Source organism: Falco cherrug, chromosome 4 (assembly GCF_023634085.1).
Source record: "Falco cherrug isolate bFalChe1 chromosome 4, bFalChe1.pri, whole genome shotgun sequence".
Taxonomy (NCBI): domain Eukaryota; kingdom Metazoa; phylum Chordata; class Aves; order Falconiformes; family Falconidae; genus Falco; species Falco cherrug.
In genome coordinates, this window is record NC_073700.1 from 28,778,783 (window position 1) to 28,806,554 (window position 27,772).

General features: G+C 55.6%; 1 protein-coding gene across 2 annotated transcripts in view; it reads left to right on the forward strand.

Moving 5' to 3' along the window:
* The window catches only part of KCNJ12 (potassium inwardly rectifying channel subfamily J member 12), a 36,217-nt gene extending 8,911 nt beyond the window's left edge, over positions 1–27,306 (forward strand). Inside the window, exons 1-2 of one of the 2 annotated variants that reach the window (XM_027800360.2) lie at positions 14,887–15,236; positions 21,259–27,306. In XM_027800360.2, coding sequence (XP_027656161.2) covers positions 21,418–22,707 — 1,290 coding nt within the window. In that variant the 5' untranslated portion in view covers positions 14,887–15,236; positions 21,259–21,417 and the 3' untranslated portion in view covers positions 22,708–27,306. Of the gene's footprint in view, positions 1–14,886; positions 15,237–21,258 lie in introns of those variants that run through there. The other variant, XM_027800361.2, reaches the window with a different exon arrangement.
* The last annotated feature ends 466 nt before the right edge of the window (positions 27,307–27,772 follow it).

Below are 27,772 nucleotides of genomic sequence, written 5' to 3' on the forward strand. Positions count from 1 at the left end.
TTCTTTCTTCTTTCATCTGCTTTCCTTTCCTTCCTTCTCTTTCCCCTTCTCTTTTCCCCTTTTTCCCTTTTCCCTTTTCCCCTTTCCCCTCCCTCTCAGGGACAGTGTTCCCAGGTCCCCAGAGGGCTGCAGGTGGATGAGGTCCAGGCAGTGGCTGTGCCCCAGGTGTCACCAAACAGGGGAACTGCTCCTCACATCCTTGCTTCTCCAGTTTCTGGTGTCGGTGACGCAGGGGGGTCTCCCTGGTCCTTTCAGCCCCCCACCCCGGTGTGGGGTACCACCTGCAAGGGGCCTCGGGGGGAAGACTGTCCCCAGCACAATTCAGCTGTGGGGCTGTCGGAGCAGAGGCTTTTCTCTAATGAGCTGGTGCCAGTTTTCCTGTTAATTATACAGAGCGGTGCCATCATCAGACAATTAAGTAGTGTTGTCTCAGGCCCTAATAAGGGTGCGGAGAAAGCGGGGTGTGGGGTGCCGTGTGATGGCACGTGTGCGGGCACGGAGCGGGGGCTGCATCGAGGCACCCGCATGTGGGCACCAGCTGAGACCCTGCGAGCACCACTGACCCGTCCCACCACCACCCACCACGCTGCCGCCTCCTCCTCCCCCAAAGGGCTGAGTCCTGTGGGACCACTGTCCCCATCGTGTCCCCAGCCACAGCCCGCCCTTGGCGGGAAGATGGGGGCCGTATGACGCCAGCCTTCACTTTTGCAATGGCGCTAGTTCACTAATTAGCAAAATCTGGCAATCTGCACCGTTCTCCCAGTCATTAATTATTATTAATTATTTGTTATGCAAATAAAGTTGAAGAGCACAGTGCTGTAGGCAACACAGATGAAAACAGTCCCAGCTCCAGGCAGTTTATGTAACGGCGGGCAAGTGGGCATTGCAGGGGTCCCTGGGGCCACATAGTGTCCACACGCTGTCCCCTGCGTAGGGGCTGCTGTGCGTCAGATCCCTTGGGACACATCGATGGCATCAATGGTGATGGGCGCTGCATGGCCAGGCCCAGAGGGGACTGCAGGGGTGAAGGATGCGGGACATAGTGGGGAAAACAGTGCTTTTTAAGGTTCGGAGGGATGAGGGTACTGGGGGACCCAAGGGTGGAGGGTTACGGGTGGCTGAGGTGGATGCTGCTGGTGGAGGTGGGAAAGGTGATTGCTGGGTGGGTTTTCTGTGTGCTGAGGGGGTCCTGTCCCACCCCCTTCCTGGTGGTCTATCCCCAAAGGCGGTGTCTGGGGAGAAGCTGGGATGTTTCACTGAACGATGCTGTTTCAGTAAGTGGCAGTTTTGTGTCTCCGTTCTCTCAGCTGGAGGGTGGCTGGGACCAGGACCCGGCTGTGCATTCCCCCTGCCCCGCTGCCTGGCCGCCGATGGCCCCACGGTGTTATTTTGGTGCTCCCCACCCCCCCTTTCCCCTCCACCCAGGGCTCCGTGCCCTGTCCTCCCTTCCCCTCATGTGCCTCCGAGCTCACCATTGACCCCAAATGCAGCCACCCATCCCATCCCCGTGTCACAAGGTGACAACGCCAGTGGCACTGTGCTGCAGGGACACAGGCTGGTGGCCACAAGGCCCCTACCCAACCCCTCCCTGGAAAGGGAACCAAGCAAGAATGGAAATTAAAGAGAGGAAAGAATTAATAAGGATCCTGCCCCGACCACAATGGCTTTGTTTCAGGAGAGCTGATACCACACGCTCGCTAATGCCATTCCTCAGAGGCCTTTGGGAAGCAGTGGGGTTTTGGCGATGCTCGGGTGCATTTTCAGCGCGCTGTGGACATGCCTGTGCGTTAGAGCTGTGCTTGGTTCCTGCCCAGCCGGTGATGTTCCCCAGCCTCCAGCCACTGCCCCCAGCCGAGCTCTGCAGGATGAGGCAGGTGTTATCATAAAGCAGCATCCCGACAGAGATTTGGGGTGAGAAATGTGTTTTCACAAAGTGATGCCTCTCCTGCTGGGCGCTGCTGCGGGGCCGTGTCCAGGGGTGCCGGACAGCCTGGCTGGAGTGCTGCGTGTTCCCTCTGATCGGGAAATCATCCCACAGTGGCTATATAGTGCACCCTGCATCACTGAGCACAAGGCAACCTTCACGCTTATAGCAATCCTCCTCTGCCCGACACCAAGCTCCATGCAAGCTCCCCAGCCCCCAGTTATTTGCTTTTTTGCACATAGTAGATCCTCCAGGTACCATAAGCCTTGTTCAGAGAAACCCTGTATTTTCTCCACCCAGGAGTACTTGCCCTTTGGGGGAACGTTTCTTTAGGAGGCATCCAAAGCAGGGATGGGAGAGGAGCCGAGATTTGCACAAGCTGTGCTCAGAGCTGCCGCTGATGTCCCGGCAAAGCTCTCCCATTATTCCCATGCCCAATGTCCGTGGGGAGCTCAGCCTTTTTTCTTCCTTCTCCACTGCAGGAATCAGCTCTGGTTGCTGCCAGGGTTATCTCCATCCTCCAGCTTGCTGCACGCTCTGCTAGTTCACCATCCCTCTGAGGCCTGGGGCTCAACCCTGGCTGGGCAGCATGTGCTTCTGCAGAGGAGGCTGATAACTTTATTTTCCCAATAACAGATTTGGAGATAAAATCTGGAGAAATTTTGGGGACTCGCAGAGGTTCCTTGCCTGCTGCCACAGCTGCCTGGGCACTCGCACTCACTTGCCGCCCCATCCTGAGCCCAAGTCCTGGCTGGTGGCTGCAGGGAGGGCTGGAGCCAGATGCCTGTTTCTAATAAAGCTCAGCTCCTGCCGTGAGCCGTGCTCATCCTTGCCCGCTCCAGATGATAACGGCAGGGATGTCACCACTGGACGGACCTCGTGGTAAACGTGAAAAGCGGCTGAAGGTGAAAGGACCGGGCTCCAGCTCTGCATTTGTGCACTGGCCCCACTTTGCTGAAATAAGGATGCTCTAAGGAGCCAAAAAAAAATATCTCTCTCGCCCAAGAGCTGTGCCCTGTGTGGGGCTGTGGGGGCTGCAGGGGGCCGGAGGCGGCAGGCAGAGGGCCGGGGCGCTGCGTGGAGCACAGCAGGAAGGAAGCACTCGGCGAGGACACAGCCAGCACTGCGTGCACGTCCTTACATATGTGCTATTTTCAGCTTGACAGGGAGCAGGCCAAGTTCTCCAACAGATTGAGTTTGGAGCTGAAATCCTCCTCTCCTCCTCCCCCCCGCCCAGCACCCACTGCCTGCAGACACGGGGAGCCCAAGCCTGCCCAGGGCACTCGACTCTGCCCCGGTCTGTCTGTGGTCCCACCGGGGAGATGCACACACCCTGCACATGCTCTCCCAGCACAGATGCTGCCCAGACCCCCCCTCGTAGCAAGGCCACAGGAGCTGACCCTGCTCAGGGGGGCAGTGGCTCCAGCATCCCCCCATCCCACTTCAGGCTGGTCCATACACTGGCACCAGCATCCTCCCAAATCCATCCCCACTCCATCACGGACCAGCAGCATCACCTGCCTTTGGCTTCACACAATCGTGCACACTCCCACTTGCTCTCTCTTTGCCTTTTTTTCTGAGCAGAAAATATCCCTCCTTCCTCCTCTCCCCAAAGCCCTGCTCCTGCCACCTCCCCTCTCCCCCGTCACTGCAACCCCTCCAGAAGTGCAGCTGCTTTTGCAGCCGTGTCCTCACCCTGCTTGAAATGCAGGAAAGAAATCCATGTGCAACTTACTGTCTCGGCACCCTGTAATCATTTTGTCAGCCGAAAAGCACTTTTGTCAACCCCCCACAGGCAAACCGGGAGGGATTGGACTGGGGAGAGGCACCTGACACCACTCTGCTTTTTTTGCCCCTTTTTTCATCCTGGGTTTTGCTCTACGGGTGGGACGAGCATTGGGTTTTTCTCTTCTTTCTCTCTCTGGGTGCTTCAGTGACTGTCCAGAGAGAGTGAAAGGGATAAGGAAAATGTTGCAGGAGAGCAGCGAGGCTGGAGAAAATGTATCGCCAGTGGCTGGATTTGCTCGACAAAGTGCAATTATGCAATGGGAGGAGAAAACTGTTCGGCTGGAGAGGGGTTTCCAGCAGGGACTAATGGAGACCCAGGCTCGGTCACCTGGGATGGTTCCGAGAACAGCCCCGGCACCTTTTGGGTACTGGGGGGCATTAAGTATCTCCTTCTGTCCTGTGCATGAGCAGCTCTAGGGGGGTCTTTACAGTGGGAGGTTCATGTCATAGGTCATCTCCGTCCCGAAAGCAAGCACAGCGGGTGGCAGCTACTCTGCCCAAGCCCATGAGCGGTTCCTTTCTCCAGCTCTGGGTCTCCGAACGAGATGTGGATGCTCTCGATGCCAGCTCTCCCGCTCCAGCTCGGGGGGGTGTCCCTTTCTCAGCCCCTGCAGCATCCCCCACGAGCGGCTGGGCTCACAGCAGTGCGTGGCACCAGCCTTGCCCTGGGGGAAAGTGTCGAGGGTATTTTTTAGAGCAGGCACGGTCTTGAGGACAGGCTCTGCTTTACCCCAGTGTGGGGTTCCCACTGAGAGGGGGAGGGGGAGGGGACGGACAGGCTTTTCCTCCAGGTCCGGGGGCCTCTGACTTGGGCACCCCTGCCCCGCAAGCCGGCAGCGTGGCTCTCCCCTCCCTGCTTTTTTCCTTTGGCTGGCGCTTGCCCGAGCAGCGGGGCAAGCTGCCTTTGCCAACCTGCGTCATGCGAGCGCCACGGGGAGTTTGCACAGAGCCGATCCGTTCTCCCTAACCTTTCCGCTAATGAAGCAAATGCCTGGGATGGCTGCAGTGCTGGAAGGTCAGAGCCAGCCTGACGGCCCCACGGTCCCATCCTCCTCATGCCTTCCCCGTGTCCTTAGTGATGTTCTGGGGTGCAAAGAAGGGCTGGGAATGAGGTGCTCCCTGGAAATCTTGTGTCCAGGCTGGTACCATCAGCTGGAAAAATGATGAGCCATAAAGCAATGTGCTCGTCGAGCCGCCTTGCCTAACGAACAGGCAGTCGTTAACTCTGCATGAAGTGTTTGCAGGTCTCAAACACAGAAAAAAAACCCCAAACCCGCTGGCAAATGCTGTTCGTCCAATTAGGGTACCAGGAAAGACTCATCTATCCTCATGTGTCCGGTGTGTGCTCATCAGTGCACGTGAAATTTGGGTCATCAAACACTCGCCGCCGCCGTCGCAGCAAGGCGCTCCCGTCCGGAGACAGGTCTTTAAATCATCCCCGAGCACTGGGAAAATTGCAGACAGCTTGGGAGCGGAAAATGAAAAGGCAAAACGTTGTTCCTGGAGCTTTTGCTCTGAATTATTTGTTCAGCTTTAAGAATAAGTTACACACAAGCAAAACTGAAGCAGCTCAGATGATTTTTCTGAGGAAAACTAGTGCAGTGGATGTGGTGCCCAGTCCCCGGCTCCTCCAGAAGCCTTTGGGGATGGGAACCGGTGTGCTCCAGGAAGATGGGCTGAGCAAAGAGGGAAATAATAAACCTGCTTTAACACATTTCAGTGCAGTATCCAGATGCAGGAGCTGGGAATGAAGCTTTTCATTTATTTTCCTGGAGGTGGAGGGGAAAGCAGTGGCAGGGATGATCCTGCTCTGTCTCCTCTCTGCCGGTCCCATCACTTCCATGGGCTAATACCCAGTGGGCACCAGCAGGGCAAACTCCGAGCTGTGTTCCCTGCCTTATCCTAGGCTAGTTTGACTAAATTGAGCTTATTTAGGATGAATCACTCTAGCACTGCGGGTTGTGACCCACCGGCCACTGTGCTTGCTGAGCGCCTGCAATTCCCCTCTATTGGGAAAAATGAGAAGTTGCTTTTTCTGCCTTTTTCTCCAGGATCGCAGATTGCGGATAACTATTGCCTTAAACACAGGCTATTTCACAGCTTGCTGCTGCTTTTGGCGCTGGGATGGCTGGGTGTTCAGTGACACCAGGAGCCAGGCCAGTGCTATCCCAGCATGGTCCAACAGGCGCCTTCATTTAACTCGCCTTAATTTAACTTTCATCTTTATCTTCCTTAACGAGGCAGAGTGGATGGGGTCTTGCTGCAAACTATGTGTTGCATACGGCACAGCCTGCCCAGGGCTCGGGGCTGGCTCAATGCGCTGCTCATAGGAAGGTGGTGACCGGGCTGGACCCTGCTCGCTGAGCTGCGGTGGATTCTCTTGTGCCTGGTTCTACAGGGTCACACGGAGCATGGAGAGCTGTTTGCACCGAGTGGCCATAGCCAAACCCATCTCCCTGGATTTGTTGGTTTCTGTTTGCTGCTTTTTCTCCTGTTTCCTTTCCAGGGGGTTATTTATAGCTGGGCCAGCTCTGCTCCCCATCCTCCTCTCCCTCCTACCTCCCCAAGTGGTGCCCTGAGGGGGCAGGTAGCTTGTTCCCAGTGAAGGATACTGCCAGGGCTTTGCCCAAGGGTGCAGGTATAAAACTTCCTGCAGGAACAATTTTCTGCAGAAATGATGCTGAAACAGCCAAACGGGGCAGCTTCAGGGGAGTGACCAGGAACGCGCTGAGACCATCTCCCCGCTTGCTTCCAGCTCGATACCATTGCCTGTGCAACCCAAAAATATTTTGCAAGGGAAATCTAAACGGCTGATCCTTCACCCTCTGGACTGCACTGGGACCTGATTTTGGCATTTCTGGCAATAGCAAAGTATCATTTTTTTCCCCCAGCTTCTTCCCTATGTGACTCCCTTAAGAGGCCCAAGGAGTTTGCTGATGCCAAGCCATGTCCCCCGAGACAGTGGAGGGTCTGGGTACGTAGTGCAGGAAGGCAAGGAGGTCTCTGGGAGCCTGGAGAGTGGCTCTGCCTCTGCCTGGCTGCTGGCAGGACCCAGCAACCTTTCCCCCAACTTGTGAATGTGCTTTTAGGGTAAAAAAAAAATAATTAATAAAAACCCCACAACCAAGAAAGTCAGGAGTTGCAATGCCATCTGTGCCTACAGCGTGGCACAGTGGGGACAAGCCACCCGAGCAGGCTGCCATGCACAGAACCCCCGGAGCACCTGTGCTGGGCAGCTGAAAGAGGTGGTTTGAGCCTTCCTCCTGCCTTCCTTCTCCTCAGAGAGGAATGTCTGTTTTCTCTTGGGAACAACATATCTCCTTGGCATCTCTCTTTCGAAGCTTTGATTTCTTTTCCAGCTGTGGCTCTCCAGCCTCAGCAGCATGTCCTGGATATTTTTTTCTCCCCATGGTCCCCCTCCCGTGGATCCCAGGGGGAAGGCTGCTTGGAAATCTCTCCGGCAGCCCTGGCCAGAGGGGATGGAGGGCTGGGGGCAGCAGGTTGGCAGTTCATTTGTTTTCCTCGATGTGGCTTCAAAAAGTGATGGGCTGATGGGTTTGGAGTCTCAGGGGGGCAACTTCCCTGGCAGCATCCCAGTTGTGTCACCTCTCTGCCTGGCTCTGTGACGACAGTGTCGATTTGAATTCTTCCAACTTAAGACTGATTTAAATGATGGTGAAGTCGGGGGGTGGCGTGTGGGAGTAGAGCACTGAGCGCTATTCTTTTTCGGTTGTCATATGCCTCCATAAAGACTTCTGCCTTGGGGATTTGCATAGATCCATGGTCCAGATTGCACTACAAACCCCACCGATGGTCTGCCGAGCTATGGCAATGGCTTCTGTACTGGCTCCCAAACCAAAGCTGGAAAGTTTAGGTGTGTTTCTAAATCTTATGCCATGGTCATTCCTCCTTGGTTTGGGGCTACAGCCAGGGCTTGGAGGGCAGCTGGGAGGGAGCCCTGTCTCTGCTCCTCACCCACAGCATTCCCCTGCCTCTGCAGCCCCATCCCCTGGGATATGCCTGGCTGCATTCTATTCTATTCTATTCTATTCTATTCTATTCTATTCTATTCTATTCTATTCTATTCTATTCTATTCTATTCTATTCTATTCTATTCTATTCTATTCTATTCTATGCTATGCTATGCTATGCTATGCTATGCTATGCTATGCTATGCTATGCTATGCTATTCTTACGCTATCGTATGCTACGCTATGCTATGCTATCCTATCCTATCCATCCCATCCTATTCTATTCTCTGCCGGCCTGTGCTACTTTGCCAAGTGCTCCCAGTCTCTCACTCAAGACCACTTTAATTTGATGGTGAGGTGGTGAGGTCAGGAAAAAAAACCCGTTCTTGATGCCTTTGTGAAAAATAGGTGTTTGGGTCACGACCTCACTGGGAGGGAGGCTGCAAAGCAAGCCCGTCTCTTACCAGCAAAACTGCAGGAGGTGAAGGAGGGGGATGGTGCAAGTGTCCCAGCCACAGGGAAAGCCTAATTGGGTGGTTGTAATTGCTGAGGACATGCACATCTGTAGGAAAGCAGGCTCCCTTCCTCGCGCTGCTCCCAGAAGGGCTTGTTTGTTTAATTTTATCTCAAAGAGAAAATTATAAAAAGAAAAAAAAACAAAAAACACAAAACCACCACCCTGTGGTTTTGCTCAGCTGCAGCACAAAAACACCCCAGCAGAGCCCGGAGAGCGCCAGGGACCAAAGCCCTCGCCTGATCCCAGGTATTTCCATGGGGAAGAGGGGCAGCCAAGGGGCCATGCTCCGCCGGGACCCCGCTGCAGGACAGGGCCGGCTGTAGGAACCCTCTGAGCTGGAGGAATCTGGAGATGGCACTCGCCACGCTGCTCGCCATGCTTCCACCGGGTGGCTCGGACCCCTCTGCCCGGAGCAGCCGTGTCTGTCAGAGGGAGCTGTTTGCCCTTTGAGCGGCTGGAGGAAGGTGGGGGTCTCGCTGGGGACCCCGGCATGGCAGCCTGGCTTGCCTGGGTGCCAGCAATGCACTTTCTGACCAAGCAGAGTGGGCAAGGTTGTATTTTGGGGCAAAACATTGAGATCTTTGTGATGATGGTGCTTTGCAAACTGCCATCTAAACCCTGCCACGGTCACGGCCGGTGCAGCTGGGTAACATGGAAGCGCTTGTGCTCTGGTTTCAGCTCATTTTCTTCACTGTCATTAGTTTAAAATTCCGTGGGATCCTGGGCTTGGCATCAGAAGCTGACATCCTTTAATTTAGCAAATGTAAAAATGGGACCTTTTCCAAGTGGAGCGATTAGAAACGTCCCGCTCCATTCCCCAGGTGCGGTGCCGGGTGCTGGCTGGGCCGTAGCCCCACGCTGCCAGCCACCCCTCTGCCCCCACCCCACTGGCGTGACTGCGGCTGAGACCTCCCACACTCGTCACATGGGTGTGACACCCGTCATCACCATCCCTGCCCGCTGCTCAATGCTGCCAGGAGCTGCCGACGGTCCTGGCTGGCAAAGAGCAACAGAGGGGGGCTGGATGCAGGAGGGGGGCTTGCTGGGGGGGAGATGGAGCCGTACCCCCCGTGACACCCCCCACAGCACCCTCTGAAATCCCGTTCACAGCAGTAACACCCCTTTGCCCTGACAAGGGCCTTCTCCACCTCCGGGTTTGCGTATAATGGTGCGTGTCCCCCCTAAGCTGCTTAATGAGGGTTAAGAGGCTAACGGGCTTATTACCAGCAATTATTTCCACAGCCCTGTGCAGGTGTCCCTGAAAATGGTGGGGCCTCACGCCCACCTGGGAGCATCCCACTGGCATCGCCAACCAGCCAGCCTGGGGTGTCACGAGATTGTGGGTGCTCAGTCGGCTGCCTGAGTCAAATCAGTGGCCATTTTCAGGTTGTTTTTACAACCTGTTACAATGATCCAGGCTGTGGTCTGGATAGGGGAGCGTGTGGGGGGGTGGCATCCCTACGGATACCTCCTCCCCCCTCCCCGGCCCTGGTCGCTCTCACTCTGCCTCCAGAGTGGCTCTGCAGCATCCCTGGGCGGTCGCCTGGAGACGGCCGTGGTGGGTTGCCACAGCGACAGAGCCTTCGCTCAGCATCCCTCTAACTCCAGCACCTTGGCCGAAGTTGGGTGAGAGAAAAATATCCTGGGGAGGGGACACCAGCCCACCCAGGGCAGCAAGTGCAGGGCTGGGGAAACTGAGGCACGGCCGGTGGAGTTGGAGGCAGCTGCAATGTGATGGAGAAGGTTTTGGAAGCTGCCTGTGGATCTAATGGGGCAAAAGGCAATGGAAATGGGGCTGGTGGGGGGCAGGGGGTACTCAGAGTGGTTGGGGGGGGTGTCAGCTCTTTGTGGGGGCAGGTGCTGGTGCAGCATCTCCGCACGCGTCCTCCCGGCAGCAGCCGTTGATAGTCACCATGGCAATGTCAGCGGCGCTCGGGCTGTCAGCTGCTTTGACATCCAGCGCGTGCCAGGATGGGCTGGGGGGGGGGGATGCGCACTCTAGGGGAACCAGCCACCCCAAGCCCATCCAAAAACTTGGGCTCCCCTACATCGGGCGGGGGGGCTGGCCGAGAAGCCACCAGGGTCCCTTAGGGATGGGGTCCCACAGGCCACGCGGTGGCACAGGCTGGTGCCTGGCTCTGGGGACCCGCCGCAGTGAGGGAGAGGAGGGTGAAGACCTTTGGGGTGACACCAGCAGTGATGCCCCCCGCCAGCCCTGCCACCGAGGGCTCCCCCCCCCGCTGCCCCAAGCCTATAATTACAGATGATGTCGCAGAGGGCCAGGAGAGGTTACGTAACTTCAGCATTTGGAAAATTCTTTCTGCTCCCTTATCGGCTTTATAAATACCTCGAACTCAGGCCAGGCCAGGCTGGGGGGAAAGGATGACATGGGCTGCAGCCTGTCCCCACCCTCAGACTCATCCAGCTGCGCTGCCTCAGTTTCCCCCTCTCTATGGACAAAAGCATCCCTGCTGCATCCTGCTGCAGTGTTAACGGAGGGCTCCTTGCTGCCGGTGTGAGCATCAGTGGGACCAGCCAGTGTTTTTCACCTCCCACAGAAGAGGAGGTGATTTTTCTTCTCCCCCTGGAAAAGACTCGAAGGTGCTTTGTGGGTCATGGCCATCATTAAATGGCAAGTTCAAAAAACCAAGGTCCTGCCTGCAGGCACTTTCTGCTGTGCCCTAATCTGGAGTCACATCGCCCAGGTTTGAATTCGTTGCATCTTTCTGGCTGGTCCTTCATGTCCTAAAAATTCCTGGGTTGGAGCCGTGCTCAGTTTTCTCAGCAGGGTGCTGGCTGCTCACCCTCTTGCCCCTACTCCGCACAGCACCCTCACAGCCCTCCCCACCCCCTCGCCATCGCACAGAGGAGCCAGGGGACAGTGGGATGCTGGAGAGTCCTGAGCACCTCTGGCAACAGCTGCAGGAGTCTGGGGCTGGGGAGGGGGCTAGAGCAGCCCCCTCCCCCCCCCCCCCCCCTTCATGTGCTCTTGCATTTATGGCACTTGCAAACTTATCTCCCCGCAGGGATGTTGGAGGGCGGCCGGGGCCATGTCGATAGGAGTGTGCACGGCGCACGCAGCCAAGGGCAGCCAGGGCAGCGTTGTGTAACTCTCTGTGTGGCTCCTCACCGGGGTGCCACCAGACCTGGCTGCTGCCCCAGTCGCAGGGCACATTTGCTCCATGCCTGCCCATTGCCACCACAGATGCAGCCGTGCTGGGATGCTGGGTGATGTCTGGCTTTACACCCCCAAGGGATGCTGGTGGGCAGGACCAGGACCCGGGGGTTCAGTAGGCTGTTGTGGCTGGCAGCAGCATGCCACTGCCTTTGCCCCCCTGAAATCTTCCCTTGACAGCATTTTGGTTTTATTTGCTGGAGAAGTGCTGCCTTGTTCCTTGTCAACCCATATGTGCACGCACAGCAGTGCCTGGGCTTGCTAGCGCCGGGCTTTGCACTTGCCTTGTTTGTTGTAAGGCTGCCCAGGAACACACACGGGGGTTGTTTTTTTTTTAGGGCTGACAGAAAAAAACCCAACACCAACACCCAAAAGGGATTCTTGGCTTCTCCTTCATTGCTTTTCTGCTCCTGCAGTGTGTGCCTGAGCAAGCCACCCATCAGTGACCTGGGCTGTGCAAAGGAGCAGAGAGGGGAACACAACTGGGTGCACACAGAACCTCACTGGGTTCAAAACAACCTTTAAAATACCCAGGTGATGCACGGCAGCACCCGAGGCTGGGGCACAGAAATGAGGATTTCCACATCTGCCTGGTGGGTACTTTGGTGGCTACCTCCATTTCAGCAGGGCTTCCCAAATGAGGTGGGTGCCCTGGGTGGTGGTGGTGGGGTGGCCCCCAGGTTGCCATCCCCCAGCTGGTGGGGTACCAGCCCCAGTGGATGCTGACATTGGGAAGAGATTTGACTTCTTGCCGCCGGGGCTGGGCTGAGATGGCACCCAGGGCTGGTACCGTGGGCAGGGAATGAGGGAGGATTAATTGAGTCGCTGATCCCTGATGGCGAGAGGGGATGGGGAGCAGCAAGCCCCCCCGGCGTTATGCAACGCCTGTGCTAAATCTTCACTGCAGCAGATAAAGACGGTCCCCAAAATACCCTGTTCTGCCTTTGCTGCCCTTGCAGCTACTTGGGTTTGGGGTCATGTCCGCAGTCTGCAGGGGTCCAGCTCCCTGAGGACATCAGGGCAGGGAGGAGAGGGCACAAACCTGGGGCCAGAAACCTGGTATCCCCCAGGAAAGAGATCTTCTCCATCTGGGCTCAGCTCAGGGAATGAGAGCATTAAAGGGACCCCTTGCAGGATTTAAAAGATTCTGAAACTCCTAAACTGGTGTGGGCAGAGCCATGAGCTGGAGGGAAACTAGTAGCATCAAACCAGTGCAAAGGCCTCTTTTATCTTGATGCTGGGCAGCATCACGTGTGTACCAGGGGGGTTTGACACCCCCAGCAGAAAAGGAGGGGGATTTCTCTTCCTCCCCTGGGAAATGCTTGAAGATGAGGTTTGAGTCATGGCCATCATTAAATGGCAATATCAAAGAACCAAGGGCTTGCCTTGGACCGCTGACTGCCTGGCCCCGGTGTCCAGTCCCCTGGGCTTGAATGTGTTGCATCCTTCTGGGTGGTTCTTTGCATCCCAAAATGCTCTGAAATCCCCATTCGAGCTGTTTCTTTCCAGTCCCCTGAGACCACGTATCATCTTGGGCTTCCCACCACTCTCACTTGCCACGACCGCCGTTCTGTTCCCTGCCCCTTAGAAATACCACCAAAGGTGGATGTCCCCCTCGCTGGCAGTGGCTCCGACGAGGTGCCAGCTCCTGTACATGTAGGGAAGAGGAGAGGTTGTAATCTGAGCTCGGGAGCAATTAGCCAGGACAGCGGAGTGCTGCCTGGCAAAGTCCCTGCCGCCCGCTTGCTCGCTCGGCTGCCGGCATCAGCATCGGGGTCAGCATCTGCGGCTCTCGCTGCAATCGCAGGGTAAGTAGGGCCAGGAGGGAGGCTCTGCCCGAGCATGGCATGTCCTTACTCCCCAACTGCTCCTTCTGGGGTTAAAAGTCAATCTTAGGGCTCTGCTGGTGCCTCCGTCCACAGCAATGCCGAAGGGTGCTGGAAGCACAGCTGCTTCTGGGGTGGAAATGGCAACTTTCTCCCTGGGTGGCCACGGAACCAGGAAAGAGGCCGGTGATAGCAGGACATAGGTTGTATTTCTCACTGAGAGTTGAGCAGTTGCTAATGCTTGGATGGAGCAGGAATAACTGTGGGTTTAAAGCCCAAAACAGAGTGGAGGATGCTGATGAGCGATTGATGGCTTAGCCTTGCTTCCATCCCATCTCCCCTTGCTGGAAGGGACCTGTGCATCCTGAGCTGGCTCCCATGCCATCATGGGGAGAGCGATGCCGAGAGCCTTGTCATCAGTCTTCCCGCGGCTCACGGCTCCATCGGCTCCGGCTGGCAGCCCCATCGCTCCCAACCTGCCGCACGTCGCGCCTTCAGGATAAACATTTCCCGGGCGCGGGCTCTACCCACACAAGCGATTTCCCTCAAGCAGGAGACACAGCTCCTGGAGTGGTGGTGGTGGGGTTGTGCTGGGTGAGAGCAGATCTCCGAGGAGCACGGGAAAACACACCTTGGGAGTCACAGGATTTGGGAAAGAGACCTTGACAGGAGCTGGGCAAGTGGGAGGTGCAGGATTAGTCCTGCTGTGGGCAAGCTGGGGCTGAATGGGGTCCATATCCATCTTCTTCTGCCTCTAACCCTAAGGTGTAGGCAGCAATTGCTCCGTGAGAGGGCTCATAAAATAACTCATGCTTGTGATGCCCCAGGGATGCTGCCGAGCACTGCCCTAGTGCTACCTAGTGCAGCATGGTTGCCCCTCGGTGCTGCAGCCCTCGGCTCATCTCCATCTGGTTGGGAATAATATCCTCATGAAGGCGTTTGCCTTTTCTGTCTTGCTTTTCCCTTTCTTCCCACGGTGTTTTGCAGCAGCTGGGTGATCCCTCCTTGGTCCGGGCCAGGGCTGGGGCAGGGTTGTCACCTTCCCCCCGGGGCCTCTTGGCATGTGCTGGATGGGAACCCACCGTTCCCAGTGGAAACCTGTGTCCCTGCAGAGGCTCCGGCGATGGTACAGCCGGGGCAGGCAGGAGCGTGGCTGGCTGACGGCAGCTCTGCCATCATCTGCATCCAGCCCCATCGCTGGCATGTGTCCTTGAGAGGGTTTGGGGCTGGGGGTGGAGCCCAACGTGTGCCCAGATTTGGGAGCATGCTGGAGGGACCAGGGCCATGTGATGGAGGAGAGTGCACGAGGTGGGAGAACAGACACCCCAAGGTCACCCATCCAAAAACACCCTCTGCCCCATGCGGTCCAGGGATGGGGCTTTTTGGGAAGGAGGCACCCATTGCAGCCCAGGCGGGGAAGGGGACTTTCTTGGGGTCCTGCTCAGCCCACCAGCACCCCGGGCACAGCAGACTGGGTGATACTTCAGTTGAATGCCCCAGGCACCTCCCAGCCCCAAGCCCCCCCAGCGGGGCTCATTTTCAACCTCCAAACACCGCACTGACCACATAGCCAGCCCCTTCCTCAGCCCAGCACCAGACGTCTCCACCTCCAGTGCCCCAGCCACACCAGCTCCGGGGGGCTGTTGGGACACCCCCAGTCACTGTGGCAGGACATGGGGAGAGGGGACATGGCATCACTGCCACAGAGCCTTAATTCCCAGGGCCGTGGGGCTGCTGGGAGCAGATCTCTGACATCCTGCGGGACAAATCCTGAGGGGTGCAGGGTCCAGGGCATCAGCAAGCTGCGAAACCTCCCCTCCCCCTCACTAAATCCCTTCCCCAGCGCAGGACAGTAGGTTACGGGACTCGACCAGAGGTTGGATTTAAGGAGATTACAATTTCTCCCCCAGGATAATCTAGAAATTCAATTAAAACTCTCTGTCTCTCGCCCGGGCTGCAGCAGGGCCACGGGGCACCCTGCGCCCCGCAGCCATGGCCGGGGAGTGCTGGGGAGACCCCCCCGGGCGCACGCCAGGTAAGGGCTGACCCCCTCCTCCCAGGGTCCAGCCGGAGCCCCCCTGGGGGTGGCTGGGGCTCTGCCCCTTCCCAGGGCGATTTGCTGGGGTATTAAGACCCGTCCCCTGAGCCAGGGCAGCAGGGGGGGGGCGGCGGGGGGGCTGCGGGGGGCTGCAGGGAAGGGGCTGTGGGTACCCCAGAGGTTTGGGTAAGGGTGTCACAGGGAGAGAGCGGTCTGGCTGCATCCCCTGGGGTTTTAGGACACCTTTTGGCAGCCCCCATGCAGACTGACCCTGCCAAGGCCTTCAGCCCCCCTTGCCCTCATCCTCACCCCCAGCCATGTCCTGCTGTCCAGCCATATGGATGTGAGTGGACAGACAAACACCACTTTGGTGTTTCCCAAAGAAGCAAGATGGGATTTCAGGACCTGGCAAGGCGGTGGGGCTGGCTGCAGGTTGTGAGGACTGGGGGTGACCGGTGTTCCCTGCCCCCTCTGCCGCTGTGCTGCAGCTGGGCAGGGGGGGCATCACCCAGGCGCGGCAGCAGGGCAGCAGGTGGGTGTACAGACCTGGGGTGCTGACACCGCGGTGTGTGGGCGCCGGAGCAGGGCTGGGTGCCGCGGCTGGAACCGGCGCAGAGGTAGCCAGACTGGGATGCTCAGTGCCCCCCGCCATGCCATAGAGTTGGGGACCACCAGTGTGCTCAATGCAGCCTCTGAAGGATCTTTCCCAGGATCTCCCCTGATCCGGGGCACATTTTGCAGGTATTTTAGCACAAGTCTATCACCCTGCAGAGGCCACCTGGCCCCAGTGGTGCTGGGCACTGCACGTGGACCCTGTTCTCCTCCCATGCCCACTGTGGCATCCACACGTGGCTCAGGGGGATGGGGATGAGCCAGGATCTCTCCAGGCACCCTGTCACCTCCAGTCTCCCCACCAAGGGCCTTCCTTGTCCTCCCTGCCTCAGTTTCCCTCCTGTATGCGTCATCAAGGCTTGCAGACAGCCATTCCTTGGCTGCTCGCTGGCACTGTGGGGGTGCGTGGGGGTCCAGGGAAGGGGTGCATGCCCGCGGCTGTTCTCTCCCGTGTGCCTGCCAAAATGGAGTGGTTTTTTCTCATTAGGAATGCACTGTGGTGGGATCCTCTCGCCTGTCCTGCCCGGCAATGGAGGGGAAGCAGGGGGTCATTTATCCTCTGGATTCGTCCCATATCAACCCCTCATTTACTGGAAGTACCCAAAGACGGGACATTGGAGGAGGGAATTATTCAGGCAGCAGCGCTGCCCCGGCATGGGGGGGATGTGCTTGGCTGGGGGCTGTCTGCAGCTGGGGGTGCCTCCAGATGTGCTGCACCCCCCTCCCATTTTGCGAGTGCTCAGTGCCAGGTCTCTTCATCAGGATGGGGGGAGCAGGAGCAGTTTGGTCACCTGCGGCTGTGCTGGCATGGCCACAGCCCCACGCCAGGAGCAGAGCTCCCTCCTTGCTGCTGACATTGTTGTCCCGCTGCTGGGGCATGAAGGGCATCGCTGCAGGAGATAGCAGCCTTATCTGCTGGTGCAGGGCAGGCAGCAGCCCTGAGCATGACTTCCTCGTGCTGTCCCCTCCTGGACAGTCACCTCTCCTGCCCACGTGCCACGGGACCTGTGTCCTCCAGCTCGGTTCCTCTGAGTCCCCACTCGGGTTAATTCCACACAAACACGGCCTGGTTCCCCACATGCCTCCGCAAACCGGGAGAAAATCCATGCTGGGAGGATGCAGGGGGGTGATGGCAGCCCTGGTGGCCCCGAAGCGCGTCCCCTCCAGAGGCACAGGGAAAGGTGTGACGATAAACCGCATCCACAGATCCAGCCGGCTCTAACTCATGACCCCCCCCAGCGCTCAACACATTTTCCCGGCACGCTGGTGGTTCAGACTATTGTTGTAACATTTAACTCCCTTTTAAAAAATTAAATAAAATTAGCCGTGCTAGTTGGCGGACTGCTGAGACACTTGATTCTCTGTGGGACACTGCTCCGCAGTGGGAGCTGGGTTGCTGCAGTTTAGTGGCAGGAGTTGTTGCCTCTAAGGTCACCTCATTAGCTGGGGGAGCCCATGGCACCCTGCGCTCGGAGCCGCGGGGAGCTGTGGGCCCGTCCTTCCCGCTATTAATATTACGGGTCTGATTGGTTTTCCGTGTGTTAACGCTATTAGCACTGCACAGGACATGTGGCGTGAGGGGCAGGGGATGGTCCCGCTGCTGCCTGACGCCCAGCACGGCTTTGTCTGCACCAGAGCTGGGGCTGGCTGGGGGATTAAGGGGCAACGGCTATTCGGGGAAGTTTGGATTTTGTTCCCAGAGAGTAAAATTGGGATGGTCAGGGGTGCAAAACGCCTGGGAAAGGAGGCAGGGAGGGGGATGTGATGTCCTGTAACACCTCGCCCGCACTCCGGGGCAGCTCTGGCTGTGGGGAGATGCCCGGGTGATGCTGGAGGATGGCACTAGTGACCCAGGGAAGCGCAGGGTGACCACAGCCCGTGGTCCCCGCTGGTGGCCAGGGCAGAGCCCCTCCAGCCACGGGTTTCCACGCACTCGCACGAGCCCTCTCCCAGCCCGAACCTCCCGCCGCAGCAGCGGGAGGCTCCAGCCTTCAAATTAAAACCAAACCAAAAATTCAGCTTTCAGCAAACTCGAGAAAGCATATTTCCAAACAAAACTGTGCTAAATAAAGCACGAGCCGCAGGCGGCCGCCTGCTCCAACAGATCCACTTTGCTCGCCTTTATTTAGCTGCCGTCTCCCCATGCTGCCACGGCTGGCCCAGGGCCGGGAGGGGGGGTGTCCCCCCAGAATCTTTGGTGCTGTGTGAGACCCCATCCCTGGGGCAGCATCAGCCCCTCAGGCCGGTCCTGACCCCCGCAGCACAGTGTGCCCATGGCCAGGGTGCCTGGGCAGGTGAGACCCTGCGGCATGGGGGGAGGTGGGGGGAAGGGAGGGAGGGAGGTGGGCAGGCAGGAGGGAAGGAGGGAAAGAAGGAAGGAGGGAAGGTAGTGAGGAAGAAAAGTAAGGGAGAGAGAATGAGAGGAAGAGAGGAAGAGCAGAAGAAAGAGAGGAACAGGGAAAGATAGAAAGAAAGGGAAAAAAAGAAAAAGAAAAAGAAAAAGAAAAAGAAAAAGAAAAAAGGAAGAAAGCAAGAGAGAAAGAATGAAAAAAAGAAACTGAGAGAATGAAAGAATGAAAAAGAAAGGAATAAGAAAGGAAGAGAAGAAGAAATTAAAAGAGAGAAAGAAAAAAAGGAAAGGAAAGGAAAGGAAAGGAAAGGAAAGGAAAGGAAAGGAAAGGAAAGGAAAGGAAAGGAAAGGAAAGGAAAGGAAAGGAAAGGAAAGGAAAGGAAAGGAAAGGAAAGGAAAGGAAAGGAAAGGAAAGGAAAGGAAAGGGAAAAGAAAAAAAGAAAAAGAAAAAGAAAAAAGAAAAGAAGAAGAAAAAGATAAAGAAAAAGAAAAAGAAAAAAAAGAAAAAGAAAAAAGAGAAAAGAAAAATAAAAGAAAATAAAAAAGAAAAGAAATAAAATAAAATAAAATAAAATAAAATAAAATAAAATAAAATAAAATAAAAGAAAAGAAAAGAAAAGAAAAGAAAAGAAAAGAAAAGAAAAGAAAAGAAAAGAAAAGAAAAGAAAAGAAAAGAAAAGAAAAAAGAAAAGGAAAGAAAAAAGATGAAAAGCAGGAAGGAGATAGAGAAAGGGAGAAACTGAGAAAGCAAGAAAGGAGGGAAGGAAGAAGGGACGGGGAAAAGGGGGGAGGGGGGAGGGGAGTGGTGGTGGGGAGTGGGGAGCCCGAGGGTCCCTGGGAGTGTCACCCCCCGGTGAGGGCTGTGCTGCTGCCTCTGCAGGCACCCGGGCATGTCTCCCCTTCCAGCACAGTTAATCCAGACCCCAGCTAATCCTCTCGCAGGTCACTGGGAGCTCATTGCATTTTGTTCACTTCTCAAATGCATCTAGAATTAATTAAAAAAACCCGACAGTATATTCATGCTGTGGCAAAAGTGTTCAGGGTTTTCCCCTGGGCTGAGCCAGAGGGGTGATGGCAAAGCAGCCTTTTCTGGCCCCAAATGCTCAGCTCTCATTAAAAAAGCAGGAGAGAGATTAATGAATGTAGCTGGTGTGGTCAGGAGGAAGACTGGGGGGTGGCTGTGTGACCCCCAGTTCGGCAGTGTGAGCCTGCAGCCAGCCTGAAACGTCCAGTTCAGTCCCATTTGACTTCCAGTGGCTATGGGGCTGTAAATATTCACCGTTCATATTAAGCATTGGTGCCGGTTTTACTCTTCCCCGCAGCTGCGAGGAGGGGAGCATCTTGTGCCCACTGCCCCAGCCGGCTGCGAGCCATCGCTTGCTCTGCTGACATGAGCAGATAACGGCGGTGCTTGAAAAACCAGCTTTGGGGATAAAAAAACGATTGTGCCCCAACTGCAGCGGCTGGAAGTGGGTTGTTTGACGTGTGAGATGGTGGCACACGTGGGTCTGTGTCCAGCACCTGGGAGGCTTGGGTGGGTTGTTAGTGCTTCTGCTTGTGGTGCTGGGCCTCTGCAGGGATTCCCGAGTCCCAGGCTGGATTTGGGGACAATGTCAGTAAAAGGCAACCCAGGGCATTGCTGCTGGCTGGGCTGGGGCAGCTGCAGGCAGGCTGCGTGGCGATGCTCCCTGGCGCTGGGCTGGCCCTGGCCGCTGTGTAATGGAAAGGGTGTGCTTGTCCCAGCGTGGCCCCGGGCAGTCGAGCTGATTGCAGGAATCGACTGCATCGACCAGGCCAGCGGATCCGACACAGCACGTACAGCCCGGCGGGTTCGCCTGTGCCTCTAGGCACGAGCTGGGCACCTCTGCGCTGTGGGGACAGGGTGTCGCGGGGGGCTCTGCACCCGCTGCCCCACCATGATGCTGCCTCAGGCAGGTCTCGTGCCAGCAAGCCGGTTTCATCCCCAGTGTCACATCCCATATAGCTAAATAACAGGACGAGCTGCAGCAGGGGGTGGTTTGGGGGGCATTCCTGCAGTGCCAGCTCTTTGGAGCGCTTGGGACATGCCATGTGGCTTCTCCACAATCCTGTCCACTGCCTGGTGCAGCACCACGAGGGGCTGGGGGGGGGGCAGCAGCCTGGCAGGGTGCCACGGGGTGCCCCCACCATGGGCTCACCTGCACCAGGGAGCCTGACCGGCTTGGGCCACCTTTCCCATGTCCATGCCACCTCTCTCCCAGGCAAAGCTGTGTGTAGGTCCCTGACCCTGCAGCTGAGTCCTGCAGAAGGGACCAAAACAGCTCCCCATTCCCCAGTGGCAGTTGTCCCTTCATAAGTCTTGGCCAGCAAAAGCCATCTGTGACCGTAGATGGCTCCATGTCCCAACGGATGGGTTGGGAAAGCTGTTCCTGAGGCCATCTGCCCTGAGCGAGTGCCTTCCCGGGGCCTTCTCCAACCGGCTGTATGTTGGACTTGTCCTCTCCCATCCCCAGGCTGGGAGATGGAGGTTAAATCCACAATTCCCCACGCTTTCCCTTGACCCCAGGAGAGCTGGCGCTCGGGAGGTCGGGTGGCCACTGCTGCCACGTGCTGGGCAGCAGTCCATCTGGCACGGGCAATGTGAACTGACGGAGCCGCTTTCAGATGTACCTTTACTGCTGTCTCTGAGCTAAGGAGAACAGCTTGGCCTCTCCACTTTCCTCTCCAGCAGCCTGACCCTGCTCTGACAGCAAAGCTCATGAGAAAAGCAAAGGGCAGAGGCTCCAGTGCTACCCAAGGTTTTTCATCTGCTGGTGTCGTTGAGCATCCTGCAGATGCTGCATCCCCCCAACAAGGTTTGCTTGCTCTCTTTGTAGCACGGAAGAACAAACTCTAAGACCTTCTTCCTTCCTCCCACGCAAGTTTTGGGGACCAGCTCAGCCACAGGACGAGTTAGGGCAGTGGGGGGGGTCCCCACTCAACATGTGGCCACCCAGCCCATCAGACCCCTGGCCAAACACTCCCTCAGGTCCCTCTGCTGTGAGAGGTAACGGCCGTGTCTTTGTTTTCTCATTGCAGAGCCTCTCGCGGGATCTGTGTGGTGACGCGGCAGCCAAGACGTGGAAGCTTGGGACTTCTCTTCCACTGCAACAGAATCTGGGGGGGTGGGCAGGGGTGGGTCAGGGGGACACTGGGAGTCGCAAGACCCTTCACCTTCACTGTGGGCTTGGCTCAGGTATGACTGCAGGCAGAGTCAACCCTTACAGCATCGTGTCCTCCGAGGAAGACGGGCTGAGGTTGACCACCATGCCAGGTATCAACGGCTTTGGCAATGGGAAAATCCACACCAGGAGGAAATGCAGGAACAGGTTTGTAAAGAAGAACGGTCAATGCAACGTGGAGTTCACCAACATGGATGACAAGCCGCAGAGGTACATTGCGGACATGTTCACCACGTGCGTTGACATCCGCTGGAGGTATATGCTTTTGCTCTTTTCCCTGGCATTTCTGGTGTCCTGGTTATTGTTTGGGCTGATTTTCTGGCTAATTGCACTCATTCACGGAGACCTAGAAAACCCGGGTGGAGACGATACCTTCAAGCCTTGTGTTCTGCAGGTCAATGGCTTTGTGGCTGCTTTTCTGTTCTCCATCGAGACCCAAACGACTATTGGTTATGGCTTCCGCTGCGTGACGGAGGAGTGCCCGCTCGCGGTCTTCATGGTGGTGGTTCAGTCCATCGTGGGGTGTATAATTGACTCTTTCATGATTGGTGCAATAATGGCAAAGATGGCCAGGCCCAAAAAACGGGCCCAGACATTACTTTTCAGCCATAATGCGGTAGTGGCAATGAGAGATGGAAAACTCTGCCTGATGTGGAGAGTTGGGAACCTCCGGAAAAGCCACATAGTAGAAGCCCACGTACGAGCTCAGCTAATTAAGCCCAGGATCACAGAAGAAGGGGAGTACATACCGCTCGACCAAATAGACATTGACGTGGGGTTTGATAAAGGCTTGGACCGTATCTTCTTGGTGTCTCCCATCACCATTCTCCACGAGATCAATGAAGACAGCCCCTTGTTTGGGATCAGCCGCCAGGACTTGGAGACAGATGACTTTGAGATTGTGGTCATCCTGGAGGGCATGGTAGAAGCCACCGCTATGACGACGCAAGCTCGGAGCTCCTACCTGGCCAGTGAGATCCTCTGGGGCCACCGCTTCGAGCCCGTCTTGTTCGAGGAGAAAAACCAGTACAAAGTAGACTATTCCCACTTCCACAAAACCTATGAGGTCCCGTCCACACCCCGCTGCAGCGCCAAGGACTTGGTGGAGAACAAATTCCTGCTGCCCAGCACCAACTCCTTCTGCTACGAGAACGAGCTGGCCTTCATGAGCCGTGATGAGGAAGAGGAAGACGACGACAGCCGGGGTTTGGAGGACCTAAGCCCGGACAACAGGCACGAGTTTGATAGGCTTCAAGCCACGATAGCGTTGGATCAGCGGTCGTACAGGAGGGAGTCGGAAATATGACTCTTGGTCCTTCTGTTGACTTTTCCGAGGGTATTTTTTTTTCCTCCTCTAATCTCTTCCCCTACAACCCGCTCAAATTATGCAGAACAATGCAAGTGCCATAGGAATGCTTGAGAAATTAGTATCCTTCATAGTTTTCAGTTTCATCGCAATAACCACTGAGCGGTCTGCAGGAGGGGACGGTGGCAGGTCACAGCGCGCCACTCATGCCCGGCGCCTGCGGCGAGGCCAGCAGCTCAGGGGGGGCGGACGGACGGACGGATGGACGGATGGATGGATGGATGGATGGATGGATGGATGGATGGATGGATGGAGGAGGGTCCGTGGGGCACAGGCAGGCGCTCGCCCTGTGCAGCCCCGTGGGGCTTTGCTCTCCCTGTGGGGAAAATGCCAGCGTTTTCTTAGAGCTGAGCACTGCGAGATCCAAAAAGAGGAAATATCAGGAAACAAATCTTTCTCTCTCTGGTTGTTTTTTTTTCCCTTTTATTTTTTAACTGAGCAGCAACAATAACAAAAAAATTGCTCCTTCCAGTAGGCAGTCTGGTTCAGTTGCACAAGAACAACACTTGAAATAACATGCAACATTAACGTACTTCTTTTTAATTTGGGAAAAAGGCGGGGAGGGAGGTGAGAGGGTTTTTAATTTTTTCACTGTACCATTTGGAAGACTGTTTACCAAAATAATAATAACAATAATAATAATAATAATAATAATATTAAATCTGAAAGAACTCATTCAGTATTTTTTAAAAATGAACAAGGGAATGAATAAGCCACCAGGGTCATTTGAAGGGGTGACTTGCTGGGCAGATGGAAGAGCTAGAAGTCAAGACTGCATCTGATTTTGGGGTGACTTTTTTGCCACTGGCATGGCTTCGTAGGCAGAAAAGAGACGTAAGTGGCTGGAGGTCCGTGGCGGTGAAAGCAAGTAGTGTAATTACTGGCAAAGGAGCTAATAAGGAAAAGCCGGACTGTGATGGAAAGAAGCATTGCAAACACAGCAATTAACTGATGTATGGAAATATTGAACTTCAGGGTGGAAATGGGGTCTGGGGTATCAGCTGCTGAAGTGCTGGGTCTCCCCAACATCTCCAATGGGGAATTCATAACTTTCACCACACCGTACCTAGTACAAGATAGCAAAAAGCACAAAAAGGAGAGTGGAAAGTCTCGAATTTGGCTGTTTTCCAAATTTTCCAACCAATTTGGTATTTTCTCCCTTGAAAATCATTTCAAACGTGGAAATCCATGTGAACATCACCTTGTTGGGTTGTGCTTCCTCTAGCACAGCAGCCATCTCCTTGCCAGGCTGGGATTTATGAATTGCCCGTTCACCGGAGAGCCCTGTTTCAGAGGCAGATGCTTTTCTGAAAACAACAGATGCCAGTCAAGAAAACCACCCCGTCTGTCCTTCAGCCCATCCCCGTATCCCAGCCTTGAGGTGGATTGTGCCTTAGAGATGCAAACTCATCCCGCGCCCCAGCCCTCCCCCACAGCACCCCGCTTGCATCCCCCCTCCGGGGCACTGTCCCCTTCTCTCTGCCCCCATGGCAGCACCCACATCCCACCATCCGCTCTGTTGTTGGCTGGCCTTGGTGTCACGCTGCTTTGGCTTCTGCTACGGCACGAGGCAAACCGCCCCATGCATGGGAAGCCTTTGCTTCTGCCCTGCTCCCTGCCTTCGCGCAGGGGGAAGGAGTCAGGAAGGAGCAGGTTGTGGGTCCCTTCGTCCCAGCTGTGCTGCTCATTGGTGCTCTGGGAGCCAAAATCTGGCTCCCTGCTCCCCGTGGCTGTGGGAAAGGCTTCGGTACCTATCGGCATCCCGCCCCTGGCACTGGGCACGGAGCCCTGGCAGCACCTGGCCTTGGGGAGAAGGGGTTGAGAGCAGGGTCCCCAGCAGCGTTTTTGCTGTGAGGGGCTCCCGGTGCTTTTCTCCTTCCAAGCCCACATCGGGGAAGCCATATCCCACGGTTACAACTTGCTGTGGCATGTCCAGACATCGGTGGCAGAGGCAGGATTGGTCCTGTATCCCCATCTTTCTTGCAAAGGGCTCTGAGGAGCAGCTGTCCCGGTGCCCCCACCCCAGCCCTGTGCCCCTGAGCGTCGTGTCTCGCTGGCTGGCCATGGGACGGGGACCGGGACGTCATCCCCACAGGATTTCTTCCCACTCTGTTCCCACCAGAGTCTACCACCACCAACCCATGCTGCCTACCAAGGGGCTGCTCGATTTTTGGCTTCCCCTAAAAACCAGCCACTGGGAGAAAACACCCCCCGGGGCAGCACCGGGACGGAGCAGGTTTTGGCACCAAGTGCCCCAGACAGGTGTCCCCAACAGCAGGGACATGTAGGGACATGTCATTGAGCTCCGGCCGCGACATTCGTGTTTCTAAGACAGTGAAGGTGGATGCTATCCCATCGCTGGTCCCTTTGCTCCCAGGGGGCGATGGTTTTTGCCACCCACTTTTTGACCCATAGCATCTGGGGGGGTGGGAAGGATGGGGGTGGGGCGGGAGGAGAGATTTTGCGTGCGCACTACTTATTTATTTTTTTTAAAAAAATGCTTTTAAGTGGTTTTAGGTTCTTTTGAATAAATAATAATTATTACAAAAAAGGTGCACATCTTGCTGCTGTAGGGTTCTCAGAGGGTTAATTTCTTTATAAATATATATATATATCACAGTAAATATTTGTATAAAAATGAAAGAGAAATAGAGATGTCTTTAAGTAAATTATTGCTTTTAAAGAAACTTCTATGATTGTACAGTGTTACCTGGGACAATAGAATAATATATACAGATGTATTTTTAAACTGCTGCATAGGCAGATGTGAACCGGGCTGGGGAGCGTCCGCAGGTGGGGGGAGGGGTCGAACCCTTCCCAGCCCCCGTTCACCCACCCCCTTCCCTGAACCCCGCTAGTGAGGATCTAGCTCTGGCGAGTTGTCATATATATACTGTATAGTCCTCGTCCTGGCCATGGACCATGCCGGTACATAGTGTATAAATATTATTTTTGCCTACCTGTGACTGCTCTGAGCTACTGGTCTTTTTTTCTATCGACAGGGAGCATTGTGAAGCTGCCCCGTGGTGGGTTTAACCACATGGATTGTCAAAGAAAGGCCGGGGGGGGGGGGGGGAGGGAAGAAGAAAAGGTGAAAAAAGCCAAAAAATAGTGTTTGTTCATCACTCGGGTTCCCCGGAGGGGCTGAAAAGGTGCAGGGCTGCTCTCGGGGTGCAGGTTTTGGTGTCGGTCACAGCAGGGATGGAGCAGGATCCCAGTGGGAAGGGTCTCGGAGCTGAGCAAGGGGACACGTCCCCTCCAGCGATTAACTGCTGGCCATTTCCTCTGAGCTGAGGACACTCCATCCATGGAGTAACTCTGGTGTTATGCTTGATCCTTGGAGGATGGCAGGAGTCTGGGAAAGGAAAGAGACACTAATCCTCTTGGCCAGCATCCTGTAGGGATTGCCCCCGGCCAGGCTCAGTGCAGCCTCTGGCAGCACCCGCCACCCTGGCTGGGGACAGGGGACCAGACCCACGGCTGCTCCCGCTTGGCTTCACCCCAAAAAGATGTACTGGCAGAAAGGAGCCGCATCCCTGTGCCCCAAAACCACCAGCTGGGAGTAGCATCCTCTGCCCCCGACAGATGCACGGTGTGTCCCCTCAGCCGGGCAGTGGGTCCCCGGGGCCGGGAGCCGTCGGGATGAGCCTTAGCTTCTCATAACCAAAATTAGTGCACTTAGTCTTTTAGGGCTGGGACAATCACTTAGCGCTTAACCTTTCGCGATTCGGTGCCTGCTTGACCTTCAAACCTTTTGTAGGAGATGAATTCAGAGCCACCTTTTCTATCTTTAATAAGGCAGAACAAATACGTTTATTTTTAAACCCTCCTGCTCTTTCCTCTTGTGCTGACAACCAAAAGAGTCCCCTGTGTGTGTGTGTGTGTGTGTGCGTGTCCCATTTCTTGCACGCCAAAACGAGTGTGTGGCAGCCCAGTCCAGTACTCCGGCCGCATCCTGCTCTCCCACCCCCCAATTCAGGAATGCTGCCGGGGGGGCTGGTGCAGGGCAGGATCTGGCCGTGTCATGGGCAGGGAGGGGACATGAGACGGTGCCCGACCCAATGCCACCCGTCACCTTGCTGAGCCCCGGCACCCGCCAGCTGTGCATATCTGTCCCGCTGCCCACTTTTGGGGGGCGCTATCCTTCCTCCATCCCCCTGCCCCCCAACACACCCTGGTGTTCCCCCAGGCTTGGCCCCACATGGTTTGGGGACCAAGACCTGGCACCAGTCCATACGGGCAGGTTGGCAACTGGGAGCACTGGTTTCCCAGGGGTAAAATGCCGAGTCTGTTCGCTGGAGCAATGGTGACGTGCAGCGATAAGAGAAGTTGATGGATGCAATGAAATTATCTGTACCTTTTCCACCTCTGGTGTTTCTCTGTCTCATTGCACATATATTTGAGATATATGTGACAATGTATATATATATTTGTAAAATGTATTTCAGATGACAAAACTGGCCAATTTTATGTTATTTTAAATATATTATATATATTATATATAAGTCTCCAAAAGATATAAATAGACTAGAGAAAATAATATAAATATGTAATAAATGTATTTTGATCTATTTAAAATATCTCGCCTCATGCTGTATATTTTAAAGATCATAAGGAAATGTCTGCCTGTAGCAAACTTCAAACATGGTTTCAAGTCTGTCAGTTGTCACACATATAATAAGTATGTGCAGCAAACTGAGCGCGGCTGGGGGCCAGCGGGACAACCACAGATTTTTTTAGGAGCCTTTTAGCAAACATCCATCCTGCTGCCTCTAGGTAGGAGCAGAAACCCCACATCTGATTTTTCCTTGTTATCCTGCAGAAGAGGATAATTTTTCCTCTCTGACAGGTCAGGGGCTGCAGGGATGCTCGGTGGGATGCGTGGCTCTGCAGGGTAACCCCCTCCCCACACAGCCCCCTGCCTGGGTACCGCTCGCTCTGCTGCGCTGCCCTGGTGGCCTTTCGCCGGGGGACCAGTCCGCAGCAGCCCAGCCACGCGGGGAGC